The sequence below is a fragment of the Gorilla gorilla genome, chromosome 23 (genome assembly GCF_029281585.2).
Source record: "Gorilla gorilla gorilla isolate KB3781 chromosome 23, NHGRI_mGorGor1-v2.1_pri, whole genome shotgun sequence".
Taxonomy (NCBI): Eukaryota; Metazoa; Chordata; class Mammalia; order Primates; family Hominidae; genus Gorilla; species Gorilla gorilla.
Genome location: NC_086018.1, coordinates 40,260,350 through 40,283,661, shown reverse-complemented (window position 1 = coordinate 40,283,661; position 23,312 = coordinate 40,260,350). Strand labels below are relative to the sequence as shown.

At 44.8% G+C, this 23,312-nt stretch overlaps 2 protein-coding genes across 6 annotated transcripts in view; one reads left to right on the top strand and one right to left on the bottom strand.

Moving 5' to 3' along the window:
- Window positions 1–23,312, top strand: part of TCF20 (transcription factor 20) — a 185,748-nt gene that overhangs the window by 74,759 nt on the left and 87,677 nt on the right. For 2 of the 5 annotated variants that reach the window (XM_004063573.5, XM_004063572.5), the window contains exon 1: window positions 200–510. The exons of 2 other annotated variants lie outside the window; for them this stretch is intronic. The gene's annotated coding sequence lies outside the window, so the exon portion shown is untranslated. Of the gene's footprint in view, window positions 1–194; window positions 511–23,312 lie in introns of those variants that run through there. One more of the 5 variants, XM_004063574.4, reaches the window with a different exon arrangement.
- LOC101145100 (uncharacterized) lies at window positions 505–23,113 on the bottom strand. The gene is made up of 2 exons (XM_055374346.2): window positions 23,069–23,113; window positions 505–1,316 (listed from the first exon to the last, which is right to left on the bottom strand). Exons 1-2 carry the CDS (start codon window positions 23,111–23,113, stop codon window positions 735–737), a joined length of 627 nt encoding a protein of 208 aa, XP_055230321.2. The 3' UTR covers window positions 505–734.

Genomic DNA, 23,312 nt, shown 5'->3' with positions numbered 1-23,312 from the left:
TGGGGGTCTTCGCGATCCCTACCCAGCGCGCGCCAGCCTCGACGCCGCCGCACGCGGGTGGGCACGCGCGCGCCCGGCCCCGCCCCCAGCGCCCCGCCCCCGCCGTGCGCCCCGCCCCGCCGCGCGCCCTCCCGCCCGCCCGCGCGCCGCGGCCCGGAGCCTCCCCATTGGCCGCGTGCCGTCACCTGACGCTCTGTTATTTCCTGTGTGTTGGGAGAATGGAGAGAAAAAACCCCGAGCCCAGCCGCTTTCGGCCCCTGCGAGGCGGCCGCGGCCTCCGCCAGGGGAGCCCGCCCTGAGGCGCGCCTGACGGGGGAGCGAGCGCGCGGGCCGGAGCGAGCCTCGAGGGGCCGCGGCCCCGGCCCGCCCCGCCGCCGGCCCGGGCGCCCGAGCTGGAGGCGGCGGAGCCACCCCCACCCCCACCCCGCGCAGCGCCGCCCGCCGTCGCCACCGCTCCCTCCCCGCCCGCCCCCGGCGGAGGCCGAGGGACTGGGCGGGGGGCTCCTGCAGGTAACCGCCTCCCGGGCCTGAGGGGCAGGGAGAGGGTTGGGCCTGAAGGACTGGGGCCGGGCCGGGGTGTCCGGCCTGGGGGGCTGGGAGCAGAGGTCCCGGCCGGACCCAACCTGGGAGTGCGGAGCCTCCTGGACTCCGAGTCAGGGCTTGGGGTGCTGAGGGGAGTGTTGCTGCCCGGCCCGACCCGAGAGTGCGGGCAGGGGCCCGGGCCAGGCCTGGCATCAGAGAGCTGAGGTGTCTTGGGCCGGCCCGGGGATCCGGCGGGGCTTGGGCGCCGGTGCTGGCCCGAGGGTGCGGAGGGAAGGTACCTGCTGGTCGCGCGAGGCCTTGGGTGCAAAGGCGGCGGGTGTGAGCGGGCGGCGTCCGGGAGTCAGCGCCGCCTGCTTCGGGGCCCCTGGCAGCCCCGGGGGCACCGGCCGCGCTCGCCTCTTGGCTACGGGCTGGAGGCGAGGCCAGCGGGGCTGGGCCGGGATGTGGGCGGGAGGGCGCCGCGCTGGGGCGCCCAGGAGAGCAGGGGCCCGTTTACTGCCATGTGAACACCTGAAGCCATGTGGACGCGGCTGCTTCTCGCCTGTTGGGGGCGGAGGGCAGGTACCGGCGGGCTGGGCGCAAGGTCCCGGCGCAGGACACACTTCCTGTGTGGGGCGGCCTCTCCTCCCGCGCCGCGGGGAACAGGGCGGGGTGTGCAAGCCGGGGTCTCTGGGCGAGGGAGCGCTCGTTTGGGGACCTGAGGCTTTCGTCCCTTTTTCGGGGGAAAGTGGTGGTTTGAAGGAGCGTGGCCAATCGGGCCGATCCCTCTCAGGCTACGGCGGGAGGTGCACTGTCCTCTGGACGCCAGAATGGGAGTGGAATTTAGTGAGTTGGGGGGCGGTGCCGAGGAGCGGCCGTCTTTCTCTGCTTGTGGGTGGGATTATTGTCTGTTTTTGTGGTTGCGGATACCAATACGGTCTGCTGGTCTGTATTCAATCCTTTAGTTTGACCTTAGGGGTCAGGTCAAAATTAGGATTTCCCCCTTTTCCTTTTTGCTTTTTTTTCCTCGAAGATTAGATGTTTCTGGTAACTGCTGTAAAATGGATGGAATTTTCGAGCTATTATCTAACAGGCTGATCTTTGAATGATAATTGGACCCTTATGTTAACAGCCTCAGTGAAGAGTGAAGAGTTTTATACAGCATCTTCCGTGGGGTGGCAGTTTGGTGGATGGGGAAACTACACTGAATTCCGACCTGGGAGACCAGGAATCTGCTTACAGCTTTGACGCCAAGTAAACTGCAGCCCAGGGCAAGTTACTTTCCCTGGTAATTTCCTCATCTGTTAAGTGAGGACTCCTGGGTCAGACAGTACAGGGGTTTGTGGTTTTGCTTTTTTATCTCTCATTTTGTGCTCTGTTTTAGCCATAGGCAACTTTTCTGAGAAATGCAGACTGTACCTTAGCTGGCTTTTAAAAGCCTGTCTTTTAGCTTCCAGCCTCTGCCTTCAACAGAGCATAAAAGTTGCTCAGAGTACGCTCTTTTTTGAAATCCCACTTGCTGTTCTGTGCTTCAGATCAGAAAGTGTATTATTCTGACCTAGGTGGAATGCACCTTAACATATTTTTTGTCTTTGTGAAAGAAGTTATCAGAAGATGTTTCAGAGAATATTTGTCTACTTGGAAAATGTGTGGATAACATGTGATTGGGTCTGTGTATGTTGGCTCAGAGGAGTTCCAAGATCTTTCTACGCAGGGGATTTTGGAGGATCCAGATTTTATTAAAGTTCTTCAAAGGACATTTGACATTTGGCTAACTGTTGAAATTTCCAGCCAGTTTCAGCATTCTCAGAGTAGGGGGATGAAGTAGAATGCCATAACATCTCCTGTGAAATGGTATGCTAGTGGAATTAACTGTCACCTCAGGGTGCACTGATTATCTGCATCCCCAACTTTCTCCTTACTGGTAGCCAATGCTCCGCAGATGCTGAAGAACCGCAATTAGTTTCACTGATTTTATGGTGTGTGAAGGCCTTAGGCTGTGCTTTTGACTGGTAAGTATTTCTATACCAACCTCAGAATTTGTCTTAAATTTCTAGAACTGTGCTGCTGGGCCAGATATGAGCCCAATATGGTACAATATTTCTCAGATCACTTTTTATTTTTATATATTATTTAATTTTTAAAATTAAATCCCCTTTTATTTTATTTATTTATTTATTTTGAGACAGTGTTGTTCTGTTGCCCAGGCTGGAGTGCAGTGGCACGATCTCAGCTCACTGCAGCCTCTACCTCCCACGTTCTGGTGATTCTCCTGCGTCAGCCTCCCGAGTAGCTGGGATTAGAGGCATACACTACCACATCCGGCTAATTTTTGTATTTTAAGTAGAGACAACATTTTGCCATGTTAGCCAGGCTGGTCTTGAACTCCTGACCTCAGGTGATCCGCCTGCCTTGACTTCCCAAAGTGCTGGGATTACAGGTGTGAACCACTGCGCCCGGCCTAGATCACTTTTTGATTCAATCTCTTTGAACAGTTTCCAAAAGGATCCCAGCATAGGGGCAGAGTGCTTATAATTATTGACTTTGGAGACGGTTTGGTAGTAATTTTCTTGTATGTTACCATCAGGCCTATCACACAAGTAAACACTTTTTTGTTTGTTTTTTTGAGACAGAGTCTCTCTCTGTTGCCAGGCTGGAGTGCAGTGGCACTATCTCGGCCCACTGTAACCTCCGCCTCCCGGGTTCAAGCAATTCTCCCACCTCAGCCTCCTGAGTAGCTGGGACTACAGGTGCGCACCACCACGCCCAGCTAACTTTTGTATTTTTAGTAGAGATGGGATTTCACCATATTGGGCAGGATGGTCTCAATCTCTTGACCTCATGATCCACCCGCCTTGGGCCCCCAAAGTGCTGGGATTACAGGTATGAGCCACCATGCCCAGCCCACAAGTAGACACTTTTATATAGCCACACAGATTATTTGTAATTTTCTAGAATAAACAGTTAGGATTTGAATTATGACCTTGCGTTCAGTGTGGTGTTTAAAAAAACTCTGATTACTCAAATTGGTTTTGTTTTTTCTGTTGTTGTTTTGAGATGGAGTCTCGCTCTTGTTGCCCAGCTGGGAGTGCAGTGGTGCGATCTTGGCTCACTGCAACCTCAGCCTCCAGGGTTCAAGCGAGTCTCCTGCCTCAGCCTCCTGAGTAGCTAGGATTACAGGCATGCGCCACCTCGCCTGGCTAATTTTGTATTTTTAGTACAGACGGGATTTCTCCATGTTGGTCAGGCTGGTCTCGAACTCGACCTCAGGTGAGCCGCCTGCCTCAGCCTCCCAAAGTGCGAGGATTACAGGCATGAGCCACCGCGCCTGGCCTATTAAATTGTAAGCAGTTATCATGCTCACATGTGTATTACACTTGTCTTATAAAACTTACAAGGGAAAAAATTGTTATAAAATTTTCATTCTACAAAGTAATTTGTGTGTATTCATGTGAGAGGTTGCCAAAGTTGGTAAGATATCGGGAGACATGGCTTTTAGGTTCCATAACCTAGTAGTGGTATACTTTTTTGTTTGTTTTGAGACGGAGTCTCGCTCTGTTGCCCAGGCTAGAGTGCAGTGGCACAGTCTCTGCTCACTGCAACCTTCTCTTTCTAGGCTCAAGCGATTCCCCTGCCTCAGCCTCCCGAATAGCTGGGATTACGGGCTCCTGCCACCATGCCTGGCTATTTTTTTGTGTTTTTAGTAGAGATGGGGATTCGCCATCTTGGCCAGGCCAGTCTCGAACTCCTGACCTCAGGTGAGGTCAGGAGGTTATTCCCCTGCCTCAGCCTCCCAAAGTGCTGGGGTTACAGGTATGAGCCACTGCACCTGGCCAACTTTTTAAAACTCTATAAGATAAAATGGGATGTAATTGAAATGATCACATTTATTTGGAGTTGGACTTTTTCTCATGAGTCCAACCTACTTTTCATATAAGCAGGAAAAAATGCTGGCATTTGTATAAAAAACAAGCTTTTGTGCTAGACTCTGTCCAAGGCATTTTAAATTGTGTTACAATATCTACCCAGCTGACCTTAGAGGTAGATGACCTTTTCTTTCCCTGAGAGCTGGTAGAGCTAATGAGGTTCAAGGCTTAGATATAACCCTCCTGCTCTTGGCTCCAGAGCCTGTGCTGTACTAGGTTTGTTGCCTGCTCAAGGCACAAACCAGTCAGTGGTAAGTGCGACCCTGGAGTCCATATCTTCCTGCTGTGCCCCTCTTTTTTTTTTTTTTTTTAATTTTAAAGCTATGATGAACCTGAAATCTAGATTCAGGTGAAATACTGGAAAGGGTGGTTTTTATGACTGCTTATGGTTTTGTGACCCCCTGGGAGTTTCCTAAACTTTTACCTTGCCCATACTTGGTCAGTTTTGCCAGTGTACTTGAGATTTAATCTATGAAAAAATTTCTCTTTTCATACTTAATTCCGTCATTCTGTCCTGAGCTGAAAACTTTGGTATCAGCTTAAAGAGTAACATAATACGTAAAGGGCTGTCTCTTCCTGACTAGTTTACAATGCACTAGAATCATTTTGTATGGTGACTGCTCTCACTCAGTTCGACTGGGTGGGACTCAAAAGATATATTTACCAAAGACAGTTCTTTCCACAGTATGCCTTAAGCCTTCTTACTCATGGGGACTTCGTGTTCAAGGCACCTTAGTACTCATTCATTCTATCTGGGGCTTTGTCTCTGCTGTCTTCATTTTCTTTTTGTGGAGGTAAAAAAGTAACAAGATAAAGCAAAACAATAAAACTATTGAAGTAAAACGGTACATGACAGTGATACCTTTGAAATACAGTAAGCCTGGGCAACATAGTGAGACTTGGTCTCTGCAAAATAAAAAATCCAGATGTGGCGTGGGTGCCTGTAGTCCAAACTATTCAGGAGGCTGAGGTGTGAGGATCATTTGAACCTGAGAGGTTGAGGCTACAGTGAGCCATGTTGTTGCCATTGTACTCCAGCCTGGGAGACAGAGCAAGATCCTGTCCAAAAGAAAAAGAAAAAGAATACAGTATACTGAAATCAAGGTATTTATAGTTAGTAGAGCATAATTTGGTCACATTGCACTGGATAGTTTTTGATTATTGGTTAGGCTGTTGAAAGTCCTATAATACCCTTGGTACATGTGGTATGGGTGAAAAGGTTCTCATGGCGACAAACACAATCAGTACTTTCTGCGTAAGAGCAATGTTTGCTTTTTGGGTAATATGCGTGACCCAGCAGGAAGATGAACTATAACATGAGTTAGCTGGTATATCCGTGGCTTATTATCTGGTGTTTCATAGTGGGGAATTAAAACTACTAGGGAAAATATCATTATTGCAGTATGCATATGTAAGCTGTTCTATAGGAAAGAGTAGAAATTCATTGGAACATTTGATATCAGTCTGATTGGAAGATGGTTTCCACTTTTGAATGTCATGTCCCTGAATGTGGATTAAGGTCCGCACGCGTGTGTGTGCTAATTTTCATTAACAAGTATTTACAGGCATTCTAAGTATGGGAAATGTGATGGTGGGCAAGAAAGAGCCTACTCTGGAGACAGACTGTAAACAGTAAATAAAAATGTCAGGTGATGATAATAGCGGTGAAGAAAATAAGAAAACAATGTGAAATAACTCAGGGGATGTTACTTTAGAGTGGTCACAAAGATAATCCCTGTTCTGAAGCCTTTTCTGCCAGTAGGGCAGTCGAACTTGATCTGTGGGCTGGATGAAAATGACATTAAACAAAGTAAATAATTTGTTTTAGCCCTGAGCATCTTGAGAAGTTAATCCAAAGGATAGAAGTGGGCTGGTTGAAGTGTTCCCTCTGTTTATATCTTTTTGCTTTGTGAATAGGGACCTGGCTCAAAAGAGCTTAAGGGAGATCGTTAGTGGTACCTTGTAAAGGCTAAGAAAGAGGAGTGCTGTCTGCTTTTTTTAAAAAATCATCCTGATAAAAAATGTGGAGATGTATTGTAATATTGGTGAGTGTTAGACAGTGTAGGAAACATTCTCTGGTTTGTCTGTTTCTCCCCCCCTCCCCCACCCCGCCCCCGCCCCACTTTAGATCTAGACCTGTAGATGTGTTCATGTTTCTGTGTTGGGGATCTTCTGTTGGGGTAGGGGGGTGGGGATGTCAAGGAAAGCAAGGATAGCTCTAAGCAGAGGCTCTGGCAAGGGAGGGAACTGTGCGGATCAGACAGGCTTTGTTAACCATAGCCAGGAGGGTTCATCCTCTCAGTCTTTCCCAGCCAGCTGGCATCCAGCGTGCCTTCTCCCACCCTTTCCATACTCTCTGATTATAGAATTTTAGAGCTGGAAGACACATAAAAAATTGTCTAGTCTAACCCTTAGGAAAAAGCCTATGTAGTTCCAATCTTAAGATATCAAGGAGAGATTGCACACATCAAGCTTGAAAGCAGAGACAAAATTGTACTGCTGTTAATTTTCACAAAGATGTGTAGTGTTGTCTTCTTAGGCCCCATTGGTTTCTCTCATCCTAATTATGCCTTGGTCAAAAATAGGTGACATGGAGAAACTTCCTTGGCCATGATCAGATTTAGTTCATTTAGAGTGAGGCCTTTTTTAGATGTGGGGTGAAACTCCTAATAGGTGGCTAAAATGGGTTTCTAGAATTGAAAAAGAGTTAAGGCTCCAGCAGCTTACCTCCAGATCTCAGTTTCAGGGAAGCCAGATTTCACTGCTGCATTTAGAAGTGCCCTAAGGATGAAGCACTACTTTGAGAGTCTGGAGAATGTTCACTGTGCTTGGCAAGAATAGGGATTCTTGAGAAGTCAAGCAGGGGTACTTCTCTGGGCGTTTCCCTGACTTAGTGCTGTGGGAGACCAATTACCTGAGGCCAGATTTTGTATCCCTTTGGTAGTGATGTGAGAGGATACTATTGCTGAAGAAAGTCCACGTGATGGAAGGCAGCAGAGCATGTGAAGGAGGATGTGCAACCTCATCCTGGCTCCATCACTTGCTATCAGTGACTTTGGGCATTTTGCCTGAGCTGTAGTTTCCTTATCTGTGCAACGGAGATATATCTTCTTTTGGGCTGTTGGGGGAAGGCACTAAAATAGGAAAAGTATATGGTGAAGTGGACTGCCTGCAGGTGGCACTCAGAATGGTAGCTGTCCATTAAACCATCAGTCTATGTTGTGCTATGTACTAAGACACTGGACTAGAGCAGGGCTGGTCCCTGCTAATTCTGTTGATTTTATGTTCTCAAATATTGGCCTAGTAGATAGTAGAGAAGGGCAATTAAATAGGGTTATCAAAAGTATTCTCATAAGGGGAATAGAAGATGCTGTACCAGGTGTATAACCCTGACTTGAGAGGTCACTGGAGGGTTCTCAGAGCAGGACCATGTATTTCCTCATCAGCCTGCTGAGCTCAGTGTCTCTTCCCACCTCTGGTGGTTTGTCTTCTTATGCTTGACCATTGGCATTCTCCAGACCCTATTTTTTCAGTGTCCTTTCTCCCTCGGTGATCTCTGATCTCCCCAGGCTTTTGTTCATAAGATGATGATCCCCACATTCACATCTTCAGCTAGATGTCTTCTAGCACCTTCAACTCCTGCTCAACACAGCGGCTTGACCATCTCACTGGTATTGTGAGCTTAAGTCCAAAACTGAACACTTATTCCTCACAAACTCTTTGTCCTGCATTTGTCCCCTACTCCATAAGGGACTCTACCGTTTACCCGGTTTCTCAAATCAGATTCCTCCTTTTCTCTCACCACCCTCTACCTCTAAATCTATCATCAAGTTACTGTCAGTGCTATTTCCATAAGATGATAACTTCTTTCATCTGTACTGCCACTACCCTCTTTACCTCTTACCTGGAACATGATGATGGCCGCCTCATTTCTGCTCGTGTCTGCCTCTATTCCACTTCACCCAGAGCGGCCAAGAGTCGTATGTGTCTGCTTAAAATCTTTTAATGGTTTTCCATAGCACTTAGATTCCAAACTCCCCCACATGGTTCACAAGGGCCAGAATAATCTGGCTTCTGCTTGCCTCTCTGACCCTCCTGCTACTTTTGTTCATGGCCCTCCAGTCACATTCACTTTTTTTTAGGCCCCAGAAGGTAGCAAGCTCTTTCCCACCTCTGGAACTTTTTTCGAGATGGAGTCTTGCTCTGTCACCCAGGCTGGAGCACAGTGACCCAATCTTTGCTCACTGCAACCTCCGCCTCCCAGGTTCAAGTGATTCTCCTGCCTCAGCCTCCCAACTAGCTGGGATTACAGGCGCCCGCCACCAGGCCCAGCTAATTTTTGTATTTTTAGTAGAGACAGGTTCCACCATGTTGGCCAGTCTGGTCTCGAACTCCTGACCTCGTGATCTGCCCGCCTCGGCCTCCCAAAGTGCTGGGATTACAGGTGTGAGCCACCATCTGGAACTTTTTTATATACTGTTTCCTCTATCCATAGCACTCTGGCAAGCCTAGCCTTTTTCTCATCCTTCAGGATATTTGTTGAATGAATAAGAGGCAGCAAAGGGGATGGGGCAAGGAGGAATGTATCCTGAGTGCATCCACAAAGGTCTAAAAAAAAAAAATGTGGAATGAAATATGTTTGAAGAGCTGAAAGACTGTGAGTTTGATTGTGGCATAGGTAAGAGTTATTTAAGCAAAATACGTAGGAGTCAGGCAGCTGGAACTTGAATGCACTGCTGATGGGAGTATAAAATGATGCAACCACTTTGGAAAACTGGCAGTTTCTCAAAAAGTTGAACATACATCTGCCCTGTGACCCAGCAGTTTAATTTCTAGGTATTTATCCAAGAGAAATGAAAATGTCCACAAATAAGACTTACATAAGAATATTAATAGCCAAATAATAACCAAAACTAAACAGTCCAGATGTCCATCAGCGAGACAGTAGATAACAAATTGGCATGTTCATACAATGGAAGACCACAAACAAAAAGGAACAAACTACAGATACGTGTAATAAGGATTAATCTCACAAATATTATGCTCAGTGAAAAACCAAAAATCATACGTAATGGGTGATCCCACTTAATGGACATTCCAGAATGGGCAGAACTTATTTATGTACTAGATTTCAGATTGGTGTTGCTTCTTGGATAGAAAGGGATTGACCAGGAGAAGATGTGAGGGAACTTTTTAGAGTATGGAAATGGTTAGGTCTTGATAGGCATTCATCAAAACTGATTAAATCATATGCTGTATGTGATTTGACTGTAAAAATCACCTGTGACCTGCAGCCAAAAACAACCCAGGAATTGTTCTAGATTCCTTTTCCCCCTGACTCTCAACATCTAATTGCTCAGCAGGTTCTGTTCGCGTTATATTCAAAACATATCCTGAGTTTGGGCCAGTCATGGTGGCTCACATCTGTAATCCCAGCACTTTGGGAGGCTAAGGCAGGTGGATCGCTTGAGTCCAGGAGTTTAAGAAAGGCCTGGGCAACACAGTGAGACCCTGTCTCTAAAATTTTTTTTAAATTAACCAGGCATGGTGATGTTCATCTGTGGTCTCGGCTACCTGGGAGGCTGAGGTGGGCGTATTTCATCAGCCAGCTGTGATTGTGCCTCACAAAAACCATATACATATATGTATCTCTCATGAATTTGTTCCCTCTCATCTCAAGAACCATACCCTCTTATCTGAACTGTATTATTAGTTTCCTGTTTTTCCTACCCCCTATTTTTGCCTTCCTCCCAAACCATTTTTTCCACTTATCAGCTAAAGTGATCTCTTAAAAATTCAAATTGGATTATGTCAATTGCCTTCCTAAAATGCTCCAGTGGTCTTTCATTGCTTTCATATGGTGGCCAACAGGGTCGTATCTAACCTTTGCCTCCTTCTGAAACCATTTGACCTGGTCTCCTTCTTGCTCCCTAAGCTACAGGTTTGTTCACCTTCCCTCTTGTTTCTTGAACTCCTCAAGCTCATTTCTACCGTAGGACCTTTACACTTGGCTCCTTCCTGTGTCTGGAACACTCTGCTTCTCAAATCTTTGAGTTGTTTCTGTCATTCAGGTTCAGCCTAAATGTGACCTTCTCTGAGAGGTTTTCTCTGACCCTCCCTGTCTAAAGTGTGCCCCATTACATCACCCTGCCTTGTTTTGTTCATAGCTTTTATCATAGTCTGAATTTATTCTTTAAAACATTTTTAAATTAATTAATTTATTTTTAAAAAATAGAGGCAAGGGTCTCACTTTGCCCAGGCTGGTCTTGAACTCCTGGCTTCAAGCGATCCTCCTGGGATTACAGGCATGAGCCTCCATGAACAGCCTGAATTTATCTTGTCCTTTTGTTTATCTCCCTTTTCCTCTCAGGGTTAAGCGTGCCTCCTTCATTGCTATATAGGCAGCAGTATTTGATACACAGTGGGCCAGATGTGTTAAGTGACATTATTGAGGATAGTGGTGGTAGGATGAGAGCTGTTGAAAGTAGACTTGGTGAGGGAGGAGGTGCCAAGGAGAGGCAAAACTTGTTTTGGGAAACTAGGTGATGACATTGCCATTCATTAAAATAGAAAACAACTGAGGAAGCAAATATTGGAATAGCGTATAAAGTGATGAACTTGGTTTTGAATGTAAGTTAGAGATGCTTGTAAGACATCACGTGTTTGAGCACAGATCTGCCATTTAGGAGAAGGAACTGGGCTATAGATTAAGACTTGGAGGTTGCATATATATCGTAATTCCAGCCTAGGAGTACATGAGATTGCCCCTAGGGGTAGATTAATAATGTAAGTATGTAGAGAAGTTGTTTCTTCCTTGCTTCCTAATTGATGGGCATCTCCTGCTAGTGATAGAGACTTAACTTGGGTCTCAGCCCCCTAAAAGGTTTTGTAGTTTCAGAACCCCCCAGGGAGTTATGTTATTCTTGCTAACAATGACAAGTGCTCAAGGGCCCAGAACAGAAACTCTGAGAAAAGCTAGCGATTAAGGGAGCATGGTGGCTCTTAAATAGCAGCAGGGCTATTTAAGACCAACCAGACAGGCTGGAGGAAACTCCAGAGAGCATGGAACCAGGGAAGACTTTTTCGTGTGAGAGGCAGTAGACAAGATTACTGAGAAATGTCAGTTGGGTGGAGAGGGAGGCAGGCTTCTGGGGAGTGGTAACTAAAGCTAGATTGTCATGTATTGATGAGAAAGGTGAAGTGAAGACAGTAAATTGGGAGTCAGACCTTCCTAAAGTTTGGCTGTTAGAGAAAAGTGAAATACAGATGCAGGGAGAATCTGGGATCAAGAGAACTCTTTTATGTGTTTTTTTTCTTTTAATATAAATACTTCTTATGGAGTTACATCCTGATAAACCCATTCGTCCTAAGTCGAAGGTATATTTAATGCACCTAGCCTACTGAATGTCATAACCTAGCCTAGCCTTGGATGTGCTCGCAACACCTACATGAGCCTATAATTGGGCAAAATCACTTAACACAAAGCTCATTTTATAATAAAAGTGTTGCATTTATTGAATACTATACTGAAAAACTGAGAAGCAGAATGGTTGTGTGGGTACTCAAAGTAGGGTTTCTACTGAATGCTTGTCACTTTGGCACCATCCTGAAGTGAAAATCCTAAGTGTACGTGAAACCAGAGCATGCGTAAATTCTGATGAGGAGCCAGCACACAGGATGGTGTTGAAGATGCAGGAGAGTGAGAGGATGTTGGATTCCTGGGGAACTCAGAACCCAGTGTGATCCCCTGTGATTGGCGTTGGGTAGTAAGAATATCCTTCTCCCACAGGAGAGCAGAGGTGCGAGCAGAGGTGTGTGGGTGAGAAGCAGGCTGCGCATGGGGCAGGAATGTAAGGAGTACTCTTTGCGCACTGAAGATCCTCTGCCTTGGGAGGAGGAGGGGGGTATGGAGAGTTGGAGGTTTCAAGAAAGCATGAAAGATTTTAAGAAACTTCCTGCCAAGCGGATAGAGCTGACTAAGGAAACAGTAATTGTAGGGATAAAGTAAGAAAGTAGTTAAGATGAGCTTTCTACTTCCTGGGATTTTAGAGAAACTGGTCAGACCTTTATAATCCTTTGTCTGGTTTTGGATTCCAGTGATTTGGACACAACTTTTTGTGCCTTGTGTCTGGCAATTCCACTGTTCCCCATATATTAGACCAATCCCATTTATTAGACCAGTGACTTGTAAATTATTTCAGAGCCCTCACATTTTATTTAAAAAATATGCATGTAGCACTAGCTGTATAGTTAGGTGGCAGTGTGCTAAGTGTTATATCAAAACAGAATAAGATGGAAGAAAGGCGGCAGGGGGTCACTCTCATCTCTTCCGTGCTGGGCTCCCCCAGGTCTGCAGAGGCATTTTGGGAAACAGGTGGCCTGGCTGGGGTAGAAGTGAGGGTCATCCTCTTCTCAACTCCAGCCAGAGCAGCTCATCATCTCTCTTATCTTTTGGGTATATCAACATAAGATTTTTGCTGAAAAATGACTTGCAGAATATTTTCAAACACCATTTCACTAGGCTCTAAGGTCCTTATAGTCAGGGCTGTGTTTTGCTTTTATAGCCCCATCATCTGCATTGTTGCCTGCCAGTGCATTGAGAAAGAATGTACCATTTTGCCTCTGAGCCTCTGCTCTCTAATACTTCTCCTTCCTTCCCATCTCTAGCCGTATATTAGAGTTAAAATAGAATGTGTCTGTTTCATCGCAAATTTGTATATTCTTAGGTGATCACCATGTCTTATTAATCTATGTCTTTGTGTCCTGTTCACATAATTCTATTAAAGTAATGTTGAATTTGGATTTGTTGTAGAAAACTTGCAAGGCTCTTCTAAGAGTAACTAAAATCAGTAAAGAATAGGGGAAAAAATCCAGAGAAAATATAAGCAGGAAAACCATAGCAGACAGGGTCAGATGGAATATTAGCGGTTTAGGTGAAGAACCCAGAGAACCGCCTGCCCTGTAAGGAATGCTGGGTATTTCTCCTGGAGGGTTTTATTTTAATTTTTGAGACAGGGTCTTGCACTGTCACCCAGGCTGGAGTGTGGTGATACAATCATGGCTCACTGCAGCCTTGAGTTCCTGGACTCAAATGATCTTCCTCCCTCGGCCTCCTGAGTATCTGCGACTACAGGCGCATGCCACCACACCCTGCTAATTTTATTTTCTTTTGTAGAGACTGGGGTCTCTCTATGTTGACCAGGCTGATTTTGAACTCCTGGCCTCAAGCAATCTTCCTGCCTAGGCCTTCCAAAGTGCTGGGATTACAGGCGTCAGCCACTGTGCCTGGCCCCTGGAGAGTTTTAGAACAATAAAATAGAATTGTTACTCCATGGCAGAAGTGTAGAGAACATGCCTGCCAGATTCCAGCCAGATGACTCCTATAAACACAACATACAGTCAGTGTAAATGAACCTAAACAGATTTACCAGTACCTGTACATTACTAAACAGATGTAAATGAAAAGGTACACTATGCATTGAACTTAATGCTACTTTTTTGTTTTTGTTTTTGTTTTCTAGTAGATGTGAGTTTAATTATAGCAGGAATAGGATTTTCATCTTCTCTTGTTGAAAGTCTTCGTGGAAGTGGATTTAAGTTCTAGCATATTCAGTAGGAGAAATTTGAGCTGGAATGAAGGACATCACAGCCTGCATAATTTGTTAAATGTCTCTTTAAAAAAAAAAAAAAACTTTGCTACATTGGCTAGCGCATGTGCTGAAAGTTGGCTTCCCCTAAAGATAAGGGACACAGGCCAAATGAAGCCTATGGGAATGAAACACATCAGAGAAAATAAAAGAAAAAAGCAAATTTCTGTTCAGCCAAGTTTGCTAAGTAGTTGCCATGCTAGGCACACACACACAAAAATCAAATAAAACACTTCACTTTTCCTTAGAGTTCAGGGTTTGTGGGAGAGTCCAATATGGAAAATTAACATTTATCAAACCTATGAACGATTGATAAGGCTGTAATAGTGGTGTAGCTGGAGTGCTGGGGAGAACTAGGCAAGAGGCTGCTCCCTCCTGATCAAGTATGGGAAGAATATTGGAGAAGCCGGTAGAGGAGGGAGCATTTGGGTAGACCTTGAAGGATGGACGAGAGAGAGAGACAAGTGGAAGAGTGGGGAAAGAGCATTCCTAAGAGAGGTCTTTTGGGAACCAAGGATCAAAAGTATGTAGCATATTATCAATCAAACCCTGGGCTCTTAGGCTAAGGGCCTAGAGATGACAGAGGGGAAGGTCAGAAGGGAGCGTGGGCCTAATAGTATGAGAGCAAGGTGGGAATAGCTTTGAACCTGGGGCTGGGGCACTTGAGTCTCATAAATGGAACAAAGTTTTGTGAAGAGAGGTGTGAATACATGGTTGGGGGCGTTGTTCTGACTGAGGAGAGATGGTGGTGGGAAGGAGAGGGGAGGGCCGGAAACAGATGATGAATTGATCATCTTGGCCTCTTACCGTTCTGATTTTCTCATGCCCAAAGCCCTAGTCTGCATAAGAAGGATCTGTAAAATTTAGCAATTGGTTTAAATAAAATGGATTTACAGGAAATTTTGGCATCAACCCATTTTGATTCCAAAATAGGTCGGCAAGGATATTTTATTTACCCAAACATTTATAATAATAAATAATGTGGTTTTTTTGTTGTTGTTGTTGTTGTTTTTTGAGATGGAGTCTCACTCTGTTGCCAGGCTTGAGTGCAGTGGCGCGATCTCAGCTCATGGCAGTCTCCTCCTCCTGGGTTCAAGTGATTCCCCTGCCTTAGCCTCCCAAGTAGCTGGGACTACAGGCACGCACCACCAAGCCCGGCTACTTTTTTTTGTATTTTTAGTAGAGATGGGGTTTCACCATGTTGGTCAAGATGGTCTCGATTTCCTGACCTTGTGATCCACCCACCTTGGCCTCCCAAAGTGCTGGGATTACAGGCATGAGCACCACGCCCAGCCAACAATGTGAATATTTTTATATAAACAGTAAATTCCAAGGGCCAGGACTTGTTCTAAACATTTGACAAAAAAGTTAGGAGATAGTGTTATTACCTCTGTTTTTCAAACGAGAAAACTGAATCACGGAGGTTGAGTGACTTGCCCAAGGTCACCCAACTATTAAGTAGCAGAGCCAGGATTGGGAATTGGGAAAAACTCTCACCTCAAATCATGTTTTTCCTCTACCTTTTTTTTTTTTTTTTTTTTTTTTTTTTTTGAGATGGAGTCTAGCTGTGTCACCCAGGCTGGAGTGCAGTGGTGCCGTCTCTTCTCACTGCAAGCTCTGCCTCCCAGGTTCACGCCATTCTCCTGCCTCAGCCTCCAGAGTATTTGGGACTACAGGCGCCCGCCTCCACCCCTGGCTAATTTTTGTATTTTTAGTAGAGACGGGGTTTCACTGTGTTGATGAAGATACTCTCGATCTCCTGACCCTGTGATCTGCCTGTCACGGCCTCTCAAAGTGCTGGGACCAGCTCCTTTTGGATTTTTATGGAAGTTTCCTGATGTCAATTTCTTCTCCCAGGGTATAGGGCTGGACGCCCTCTGAGGAGGGTCTTAAGAGCCACAGTCTGAAAGGTGGGAAAGGATTAGAGTCCTGCCTTAGGGCAGGTGAATGGAGGACAGGTGAGAGATTGTTTCCCCAGGCCTTAACATACCCAATATTATAACAAAAGACTGTTACAAGGGCTGGACAATACCCAGTATATATCATGACACCACAGGCACCCTGGCTCTGGACTCTGTGCCCTTAACCTGTACCCTGTGTGAATGTTTAATTTAAATGAGCTGGAATATAACTTGCAGGATAAGTTTGTGGCCATTTGAAGAGGAAGAGTTTAGTTTTGGATTATAGAAGCAAAGAAAAAGAAAGTGGAGTGGAGCTGGGAAGTACCATCCTGGGATCTACCTGGGAGAATAGTCTGCTGTGTGAGGGCAAGGACTTGTCTGTTGCCCATCATATTCCCAGCATCTAGAACAGTGCTTGATACGTAGCTAATGCTTAGCAGATACTTTTGAGTGAATCAGTAAATAAAATTTCACTGCCAGCTCTCAAAGGAATATGCTGTGGAAGCTTCAGTTACTTTTTGTTTTTTTTTTTTTTTTTGAAAGGGGGTTTTGCTCTTGTTGCCCAGGCTGGAGTGCAATGGCACGATCTTGGCTCACCGCAACCTCCACCTCCCGGGTTCAAGCAATTTTCCTGCCTCAGCCTCCCAAGTAGCTGGGATTACAGGCATGCACCACTACACCCGGCTAATTTTGTATTTTTAGTAGAGGCAGGGTTTCTCCATATTGGTCAGGCTGGTCTCAAACTCCCGACCTCAGGTGATTCTCCTGCCTGGCCTCCCAAAGTGCTGGGATTACAGGCATGAGCCACCATGCCCGGCCCCTTCAGTTGCTTTTTTCTCTTTGGTTCATGGTTCAGGATCCTTTCTGAATTAATAAATTTATTACTTGTTTTTACTGAACTTATTTTGTTCAGCTTTTCAGGGAATGCCAGTTCACTCTACTGTTTTCAGGGTTTTTAAAAAATCAACTTGCTTTCAAAATCAAAATATTAGAATTTTAACATTCCAGCATAAATCTTTTTATATAAATAAAATTTTGTTGATGCTTTTGGTTTTTCATATGCCTATATTTAAGGGGTAAATCTTGAAAATATTACTAAGGAATTGGAATTGACATCTAATTATAGTAGTTGAGATAATATATTTATGTAATCCCTTTTAGAGAAGTTTAATAAATATTTTTCAACAGACCAAGCATTATCTCTACTTTTTTTTTTTTTTTTTTTATTTTGATACAAGCCCATCCTGTATCTGTTGAAGAAGCTTTCTTAGTGATTCGTTAGGAAATTCTCTCTCTGGAACCCAGTGACAGTGCAACTCAAGTAGCATCTCTACTAATGTGAAGTCACAACACTGATCATGTAGAACTCATGTATCTGATTTCATTAGCAAATTAGTAGATGGTGTAGGTTTCTAAGGAAGAGTGAACTAATGCATTCTCTTTGCTTTAGTTTACATTAAATCATTAGGGAATAGGGAAATAGGAAATTTTTTCTTTTGCCACTTATAAATGAATAAAGCCTTAGTTTTTGTTTTGTTGTTTTTTTCCTATGGCCCCCTGTCACTTGAAGGCCTTAGTTTTATAAACCAGTATTTTGCTTCTCTTATTGACCTGATTCAGTTTATTAGCCTTTTATTAAAATATATACTATATACTTCATAATATTTTTTGTTAAACATTTGACTCTACTAAATTAAATATTTGAAAAAATCTCACTATAACAGTATTTTTATTCTAGAGTTAAAATGGTTGTATGAAAATAGTTATTTTTGTTGAAATAGTTTTATATATAGGGATAATTATATACGTTTAAAAATGCCAAGATTGTTACTCTAGTGTTTTAGTTAAAAAAGCTTTTAAAGGCTAGGCACCGTGGCTCACACCTGTAATCCCAACATTTTGAGAGGCCGAGGTGAGCAGCAGATCATGAGGTCAGGAAATTAAGACCGTCCTGGCCAACAAGGTGAAGCCCCATCTCTACTAAAAATACAAAAATTAGCTGGGCATGGTGGCGTGTGCCTGTAATCCCAGCTACTTGGGAGGCTGAGGCGGGAGAATCGCTTAAACCTGGGAGGTGGAGGTTGCAGTGAGTCGAGATCGTGCCACTGCACTCCAGCCTGGCGACAGAGCTGGACTCAGTCTCCAAAGCTTTTAAAACTGTCTTGTGTGTGGATAAAGGTGATTTTTAAGAATATTTTATAAAATATTACCGAAGTTTATGTTTGTAGGTGTTAGCTCTCCCAAAGACTTCTTGAATAGTTGTTTCAGACGGGTTTAGGCCATAATTCTGAAAAAGACAGTTCTTTTTTTTTTTGAGATGGACTTTCGTTCTGTCGCCCAGGCTGGAGTGCAGTGGTGTGATCTCGGCTCACTGCAACCTCTGTCTCTTGGGTTCAAGTGATTCTCCTGCCTGAGCCTCCCAAGTAGCTGGGATTATAGGTGCGTGCCACCACACCCGGCTAATTTTTTTGTATTTTTACAAAAAAAATACAGGTAGAGACAGTTTCGCCATGTTGCCCAGGCTGGTCTTGAACTCCTGACCTCGGGTGATCTGCCCACCTTGGCAGGGTTTCGCCACGTTGGCCAGGCTGGTCTCAAACTCCTGACCTCAGGTGATCTGCCCACCTCAGCCTCCCGAAGTGCTGGGATTACAGACATGACCACTGCGCCTGGCCTAAAAGACACAGTTCTTGATGCCATAATCCCAAATACTGAAATCCCAAAATATCGAAATCCAAACAATATAATTCTGGAAAAAATAATTTTAAAACATTATTTAAAAAATACTTATTTGGGCCAGGTGCAGTGGCTCACTCCTGTAATCCCAGCATGTTGAGAGGCCTAGGTGGGCAGATCACTTGAGCTCAGGAGTTTGAGACCAGCCTGGCCAACATGGCAAAACCCCGTCTCTACTAAAAATACAAAAATTATCTAGGCATGGTTGCATGTGCCTGTAGTCCCCGCTACTCGGGATGCTGAGGCACGAGAATCACTTGAACATGGGAGGCGGAGGTTGCAGTGAGCTGGGATCATGCCACTGTGCTCCAACCTGGGTGACAGAGCGAGATTCTGTCTCAAAAAAAAAAAAAAAAAAAAAAAAAAGACACTTGTTTGGCCAGGTACAGAGTCTCACACCTGTAATCTCAGTATTTTGGGAAGCCAAGGTGGGCAGATTGCTTGAGCCCAGGAGTTCAAGATCAGCCTGGGCAACGTGGAGAAACCCTGTCTCTACAAAAAAATACAAAAATTAGCAAGCTAGCCTGCACCTATAGTCCAGCTACTTGGGAGACTGAGGTGGGAGGATCTCTTGGGTCTGGGAGGCAGAGGTTGGAGTGAGCTGTGATGGCGCTGTCTGGGCAACAGAGCTAGACTTTGTCTTCAATAAACAAACAGAAAAACCACTTACTTACGTTTTTTAAAGGGGATTTATTTGAGAAACAAAAACATGACAACACTTCATAGGCCACTTAATATAGTTTGGATATGTGTCCCTGCCCAAATCTCATGTTGAATTGTAATCCCCAATATTGGAAGTGGAGGCTGGTAGGAGGTGATTGGATTATGTGGGTGGATTTTTCATGAATGGTTTAGTACCATCCCCTTGATGCTGTCCTCGAGACAGTGAGCAACTTCTCGCGAGATCTGGCTGTTTTAAAAGTGTGGCACCTCACACTCTCTCTTGCTCAGTCCTCATCCTGTGATGTGCCTGTTCCCCCTTTGCCTTCTGCCATGATTGGAAGCTTCCTGAGGCCTTCCTGGAAGCAGATGCCACTATGCCTCCTGTACAGCCTGCAGAACTGTAAGCCAATTAAATCTCTTTTCTTGTAAGTATTCCTTTATAGCAATGCAGGAACAGCCTAGTACACCACTTTACACAATAAAATAGTAACAAATGTATTTTGCAAGTTTAATCACTCAGTATACTAACCGTAGTTGCATGGGTGTTACATTTTGTAACTGTGGTCCTCTGAAATACCATGATGGACAAACTAGGTCTTTTGATGAGGTAGTAAAAACAAGGATGGGTCATCACTGTATGTGCAGTCTCCTGAAGAGCAGAGATATTGTCGAATTTTATCTTTCACAAAAACAGATATAAAAAAAAGGACATCTCATTGAAGGTTCACCTTTTTTTTTTTTTGAGATGGAGTTTCACTGTTGTTGCTGAGGCTGAAGTGCAATGGTGTGGTCTCGGCTCACTGCAACCTTTGTCTCCTGGGTTCAGGCGATTTTCCTGCCTCAGCCTTCCAAGTAGCTGGGATTACAGGCGCCCCGCCACCACGCCTGGCTAATTTTTGTATTTTCAGTAGAGACAGGATTTCACCGTATTGGCCAGGCTGGCCTCGAACTCCTGACCTTGGGTGATCTGCCCGCCTTGGCCTCACAGGTGCTGGGATTACAGATGTGAGCCACCGTGCCTGGCCAGTTTCGACTTTTTTTAAAGAGACCGTAGTCTTCTAGCTATGTTGCCCATGCTGGAGTGCAGTGACTATTCACAGGCATGATCATAGTGCACTTCAGCCTCAAACTCCTGGCCTCAAGTGATCCTCCTACCTCAGCCTCCCTAGTAGCCGGGACTACAGGTGCTCCACCACACCTGACTTCTACGTTTTGATGTACACAGCCAGAGCTTACACATGAAGTCAGTGTTGTGATAATGCACTTCTGTGGAGTTCAGTTTGCAAAAAAAAATGCATAGAATTAATTAGAACTCTCTAAAAGTCTCTACACAATTTATATCTCCAGTATTAGAAATGATGTGAAGATAAAATATATAGCATAGCAAATTGGCACTGTGTGTGAAGGAGCAGAAATAATACACCATTGAATAATTTGGCAGGGGAGATTTCTTGTGTTTTTTGCCTGTATTTTCACTTCTGCGATCTTCAAAGCACTTGCTCCAGTTTTATTTGCAAAGTGGTTGTGATCCACAAATTTTGTAAGTATATACTGTCTATTTGAAAGCCTGATTATTGCCTGGCCATTGCAATTTCTGCTTTTGCAGCACCAGTGATAATTAGCTTTTAAACTTTTATCTTTCGCCATTAAGTAGCCGTGTACACTTATCAGAGCCTTTTTGCGAGGGAAGAGTTTCACAGATCTCTTCAATTGTGCTGTAAAGAATAAAGTAAGAAAAAATGATACTCAGCTTCCCCAACACCAAATCTGTATTAGTCAGGGTTCTCTAGGGAGACAGAACCAATAGGATATGTGTATAGATATATGAGGGAATTTATTAGGGGAATTGCCTCATATAATTAATGGTGGCTGAGAAGTCCCATGACAGATCATCTGCAGGCTTGAGACCCTGGGATGCCAGTAGCATACCTCAGTCCAAATCCAAAGGCCTCAGAACCAGGGAAGCTAATGGTGTTATCTCTCGGTCCAAGGTCAAAAAGCCTCAGAATTCAGGGGGCCACTGGTTAAGTCCTGGAGTCCAAAGGCTGGCAAGCCTGGAGTTCTGATGTCCAAGGCAGCAGAAGAAAAGTCTGTCCCAGCTCTCAGCAATTCACCTTCTGTGTACTCTCTGGGCTCCTGGCTGATTGGATGATACCCACCAACATAGAGGGCTCTCCTCGCCTACTCAGACTCGCACACTAATCTCTGAAAACATCCTCACAGACACACACACAACACAGTGCTTTACCAGGTTTCTAGGTGTTCCTGTCAAGTTGATAGCTAAAATTAAGTCCACAAATCTATCCTCGGCAACTTGGCACCCATAGGCATCTCCTTAAACCATACTTAATTTCCAAATAATGACAATAGCAAGGTCATAGTTCCACCTAGCATGGTGTAACTATTGTGTACAACCAAAACTATGCAAATCCCCTGCCCCAAAATTCGGCTTTTGGGATTTCATCATTTGGGATTTTAATCTTTTGGGGTTGTGGTTTTAAACATTAGGGATTTTTAGACTTTAGTCTTTTGGGATTTTAACATTCAGGATTATGGCATTTGGGATTATGATTGGTACTGATTGCAGACAGTTTTTGCTAAATCTAGTGTTTAGATATAGCAGCAAAATAATTTCTATGTATATTTAATCACTGATGTAGTAAATCAGTAGTTAATATTTACAGATCCCTTGCCCAGTACCAGGCACAGTGCACGTTTTATATTCATTATTTAATTCTCTCAGAATAGCCCAATAAAGTCAGTATTTTATCTGTAAAATGGGGATAAAGAAACAGACTGAAGAGAGATTCATTCATTTGGAAGAGGTTCCTCAGCCACCAAGTGATAGAGCCAGGGCTGGCATGCAGCTCTATGTGGCTTCAAAACCTGTTTCTCCCTTTTAGTGTAAAATGTATACTTTGTAAAAATGTACACCATGTGGCTGCTGCTTTCCCCCCACACTGACAGGCTTTCCCTGCCCACCTGAGCCCAGGCAGCACCCACATGAGTATGTGCTCTCTCCCTCTGCCCTGTTCTCCCTTCACAGCATTTATCTGACAGTCTTGTCTTGTATCTGTTTCCTTCACAAAATGTAAGCACCATGGGATGGAAACTTTGCCTACTTCATCCCTGTCTGCATCCATGTTTCCTAGAGTAGTGCCTGGCACACAGTAGGAGCCAACATATTTGTTGTAAAGGCTATGAACCAGAAGGTTGTATCAGTCCACAATATTCACTTTTTAAGTCACTTCTGTAGAACAGACTATTAATTTTTTCTTTCTAGTTAGTGATTTTAAGTGAGGAAATTGAAGAGAGGTGTCTTGAAGAGATGCAGAGGAACCAGTCAAGTAGGAGACGGGTCAAGGCTTGTGGAAGTAGAGATTGGCAGTGGTTTGAATGAGCATGGTGCTGGACCTGCCTGAGCTCTTGTAGCTTCGTGAATTACGTAACCCTTCTTCCCCAGTCCCTGGTCTAGTGTCTTCCCAACTACTGCCAGAAAATCTTCTGAAAGGTAGCTCTTGTCGTATCCTTTTCATTTGTGTACTGAGTTAAATTTAGACACCTTGCCTTGGTCTTCAGGGTTCCATGGTAGGACCCGGCCCTGCCTCTCTAACCACATCTCCTGGTTTCCCCAGTTGTATCCTCTGCTGCAGCTCGGTGTCCCCAGAGGTACCTCTATTTCCAGGTCTGGGTCCGTGTCCTCTTTTCTGTTCTCCATCTTATCTTTTTTTTTGAGATGGAGTCTCGCTCTGTCACCCAGGCTGGAGTGCAGTGGCACCATCTCGGCTCACTGCAAGCTCCGCCTCCCGGGTTCATGCCATTCTCCTGCCTCAGCCTCCTGAGTAGCTGGGATTACAGGCACCTGCCACCACGCCAAGCAAATTCTTATATTTTTAGTAGAGATGGGATTTCACCAT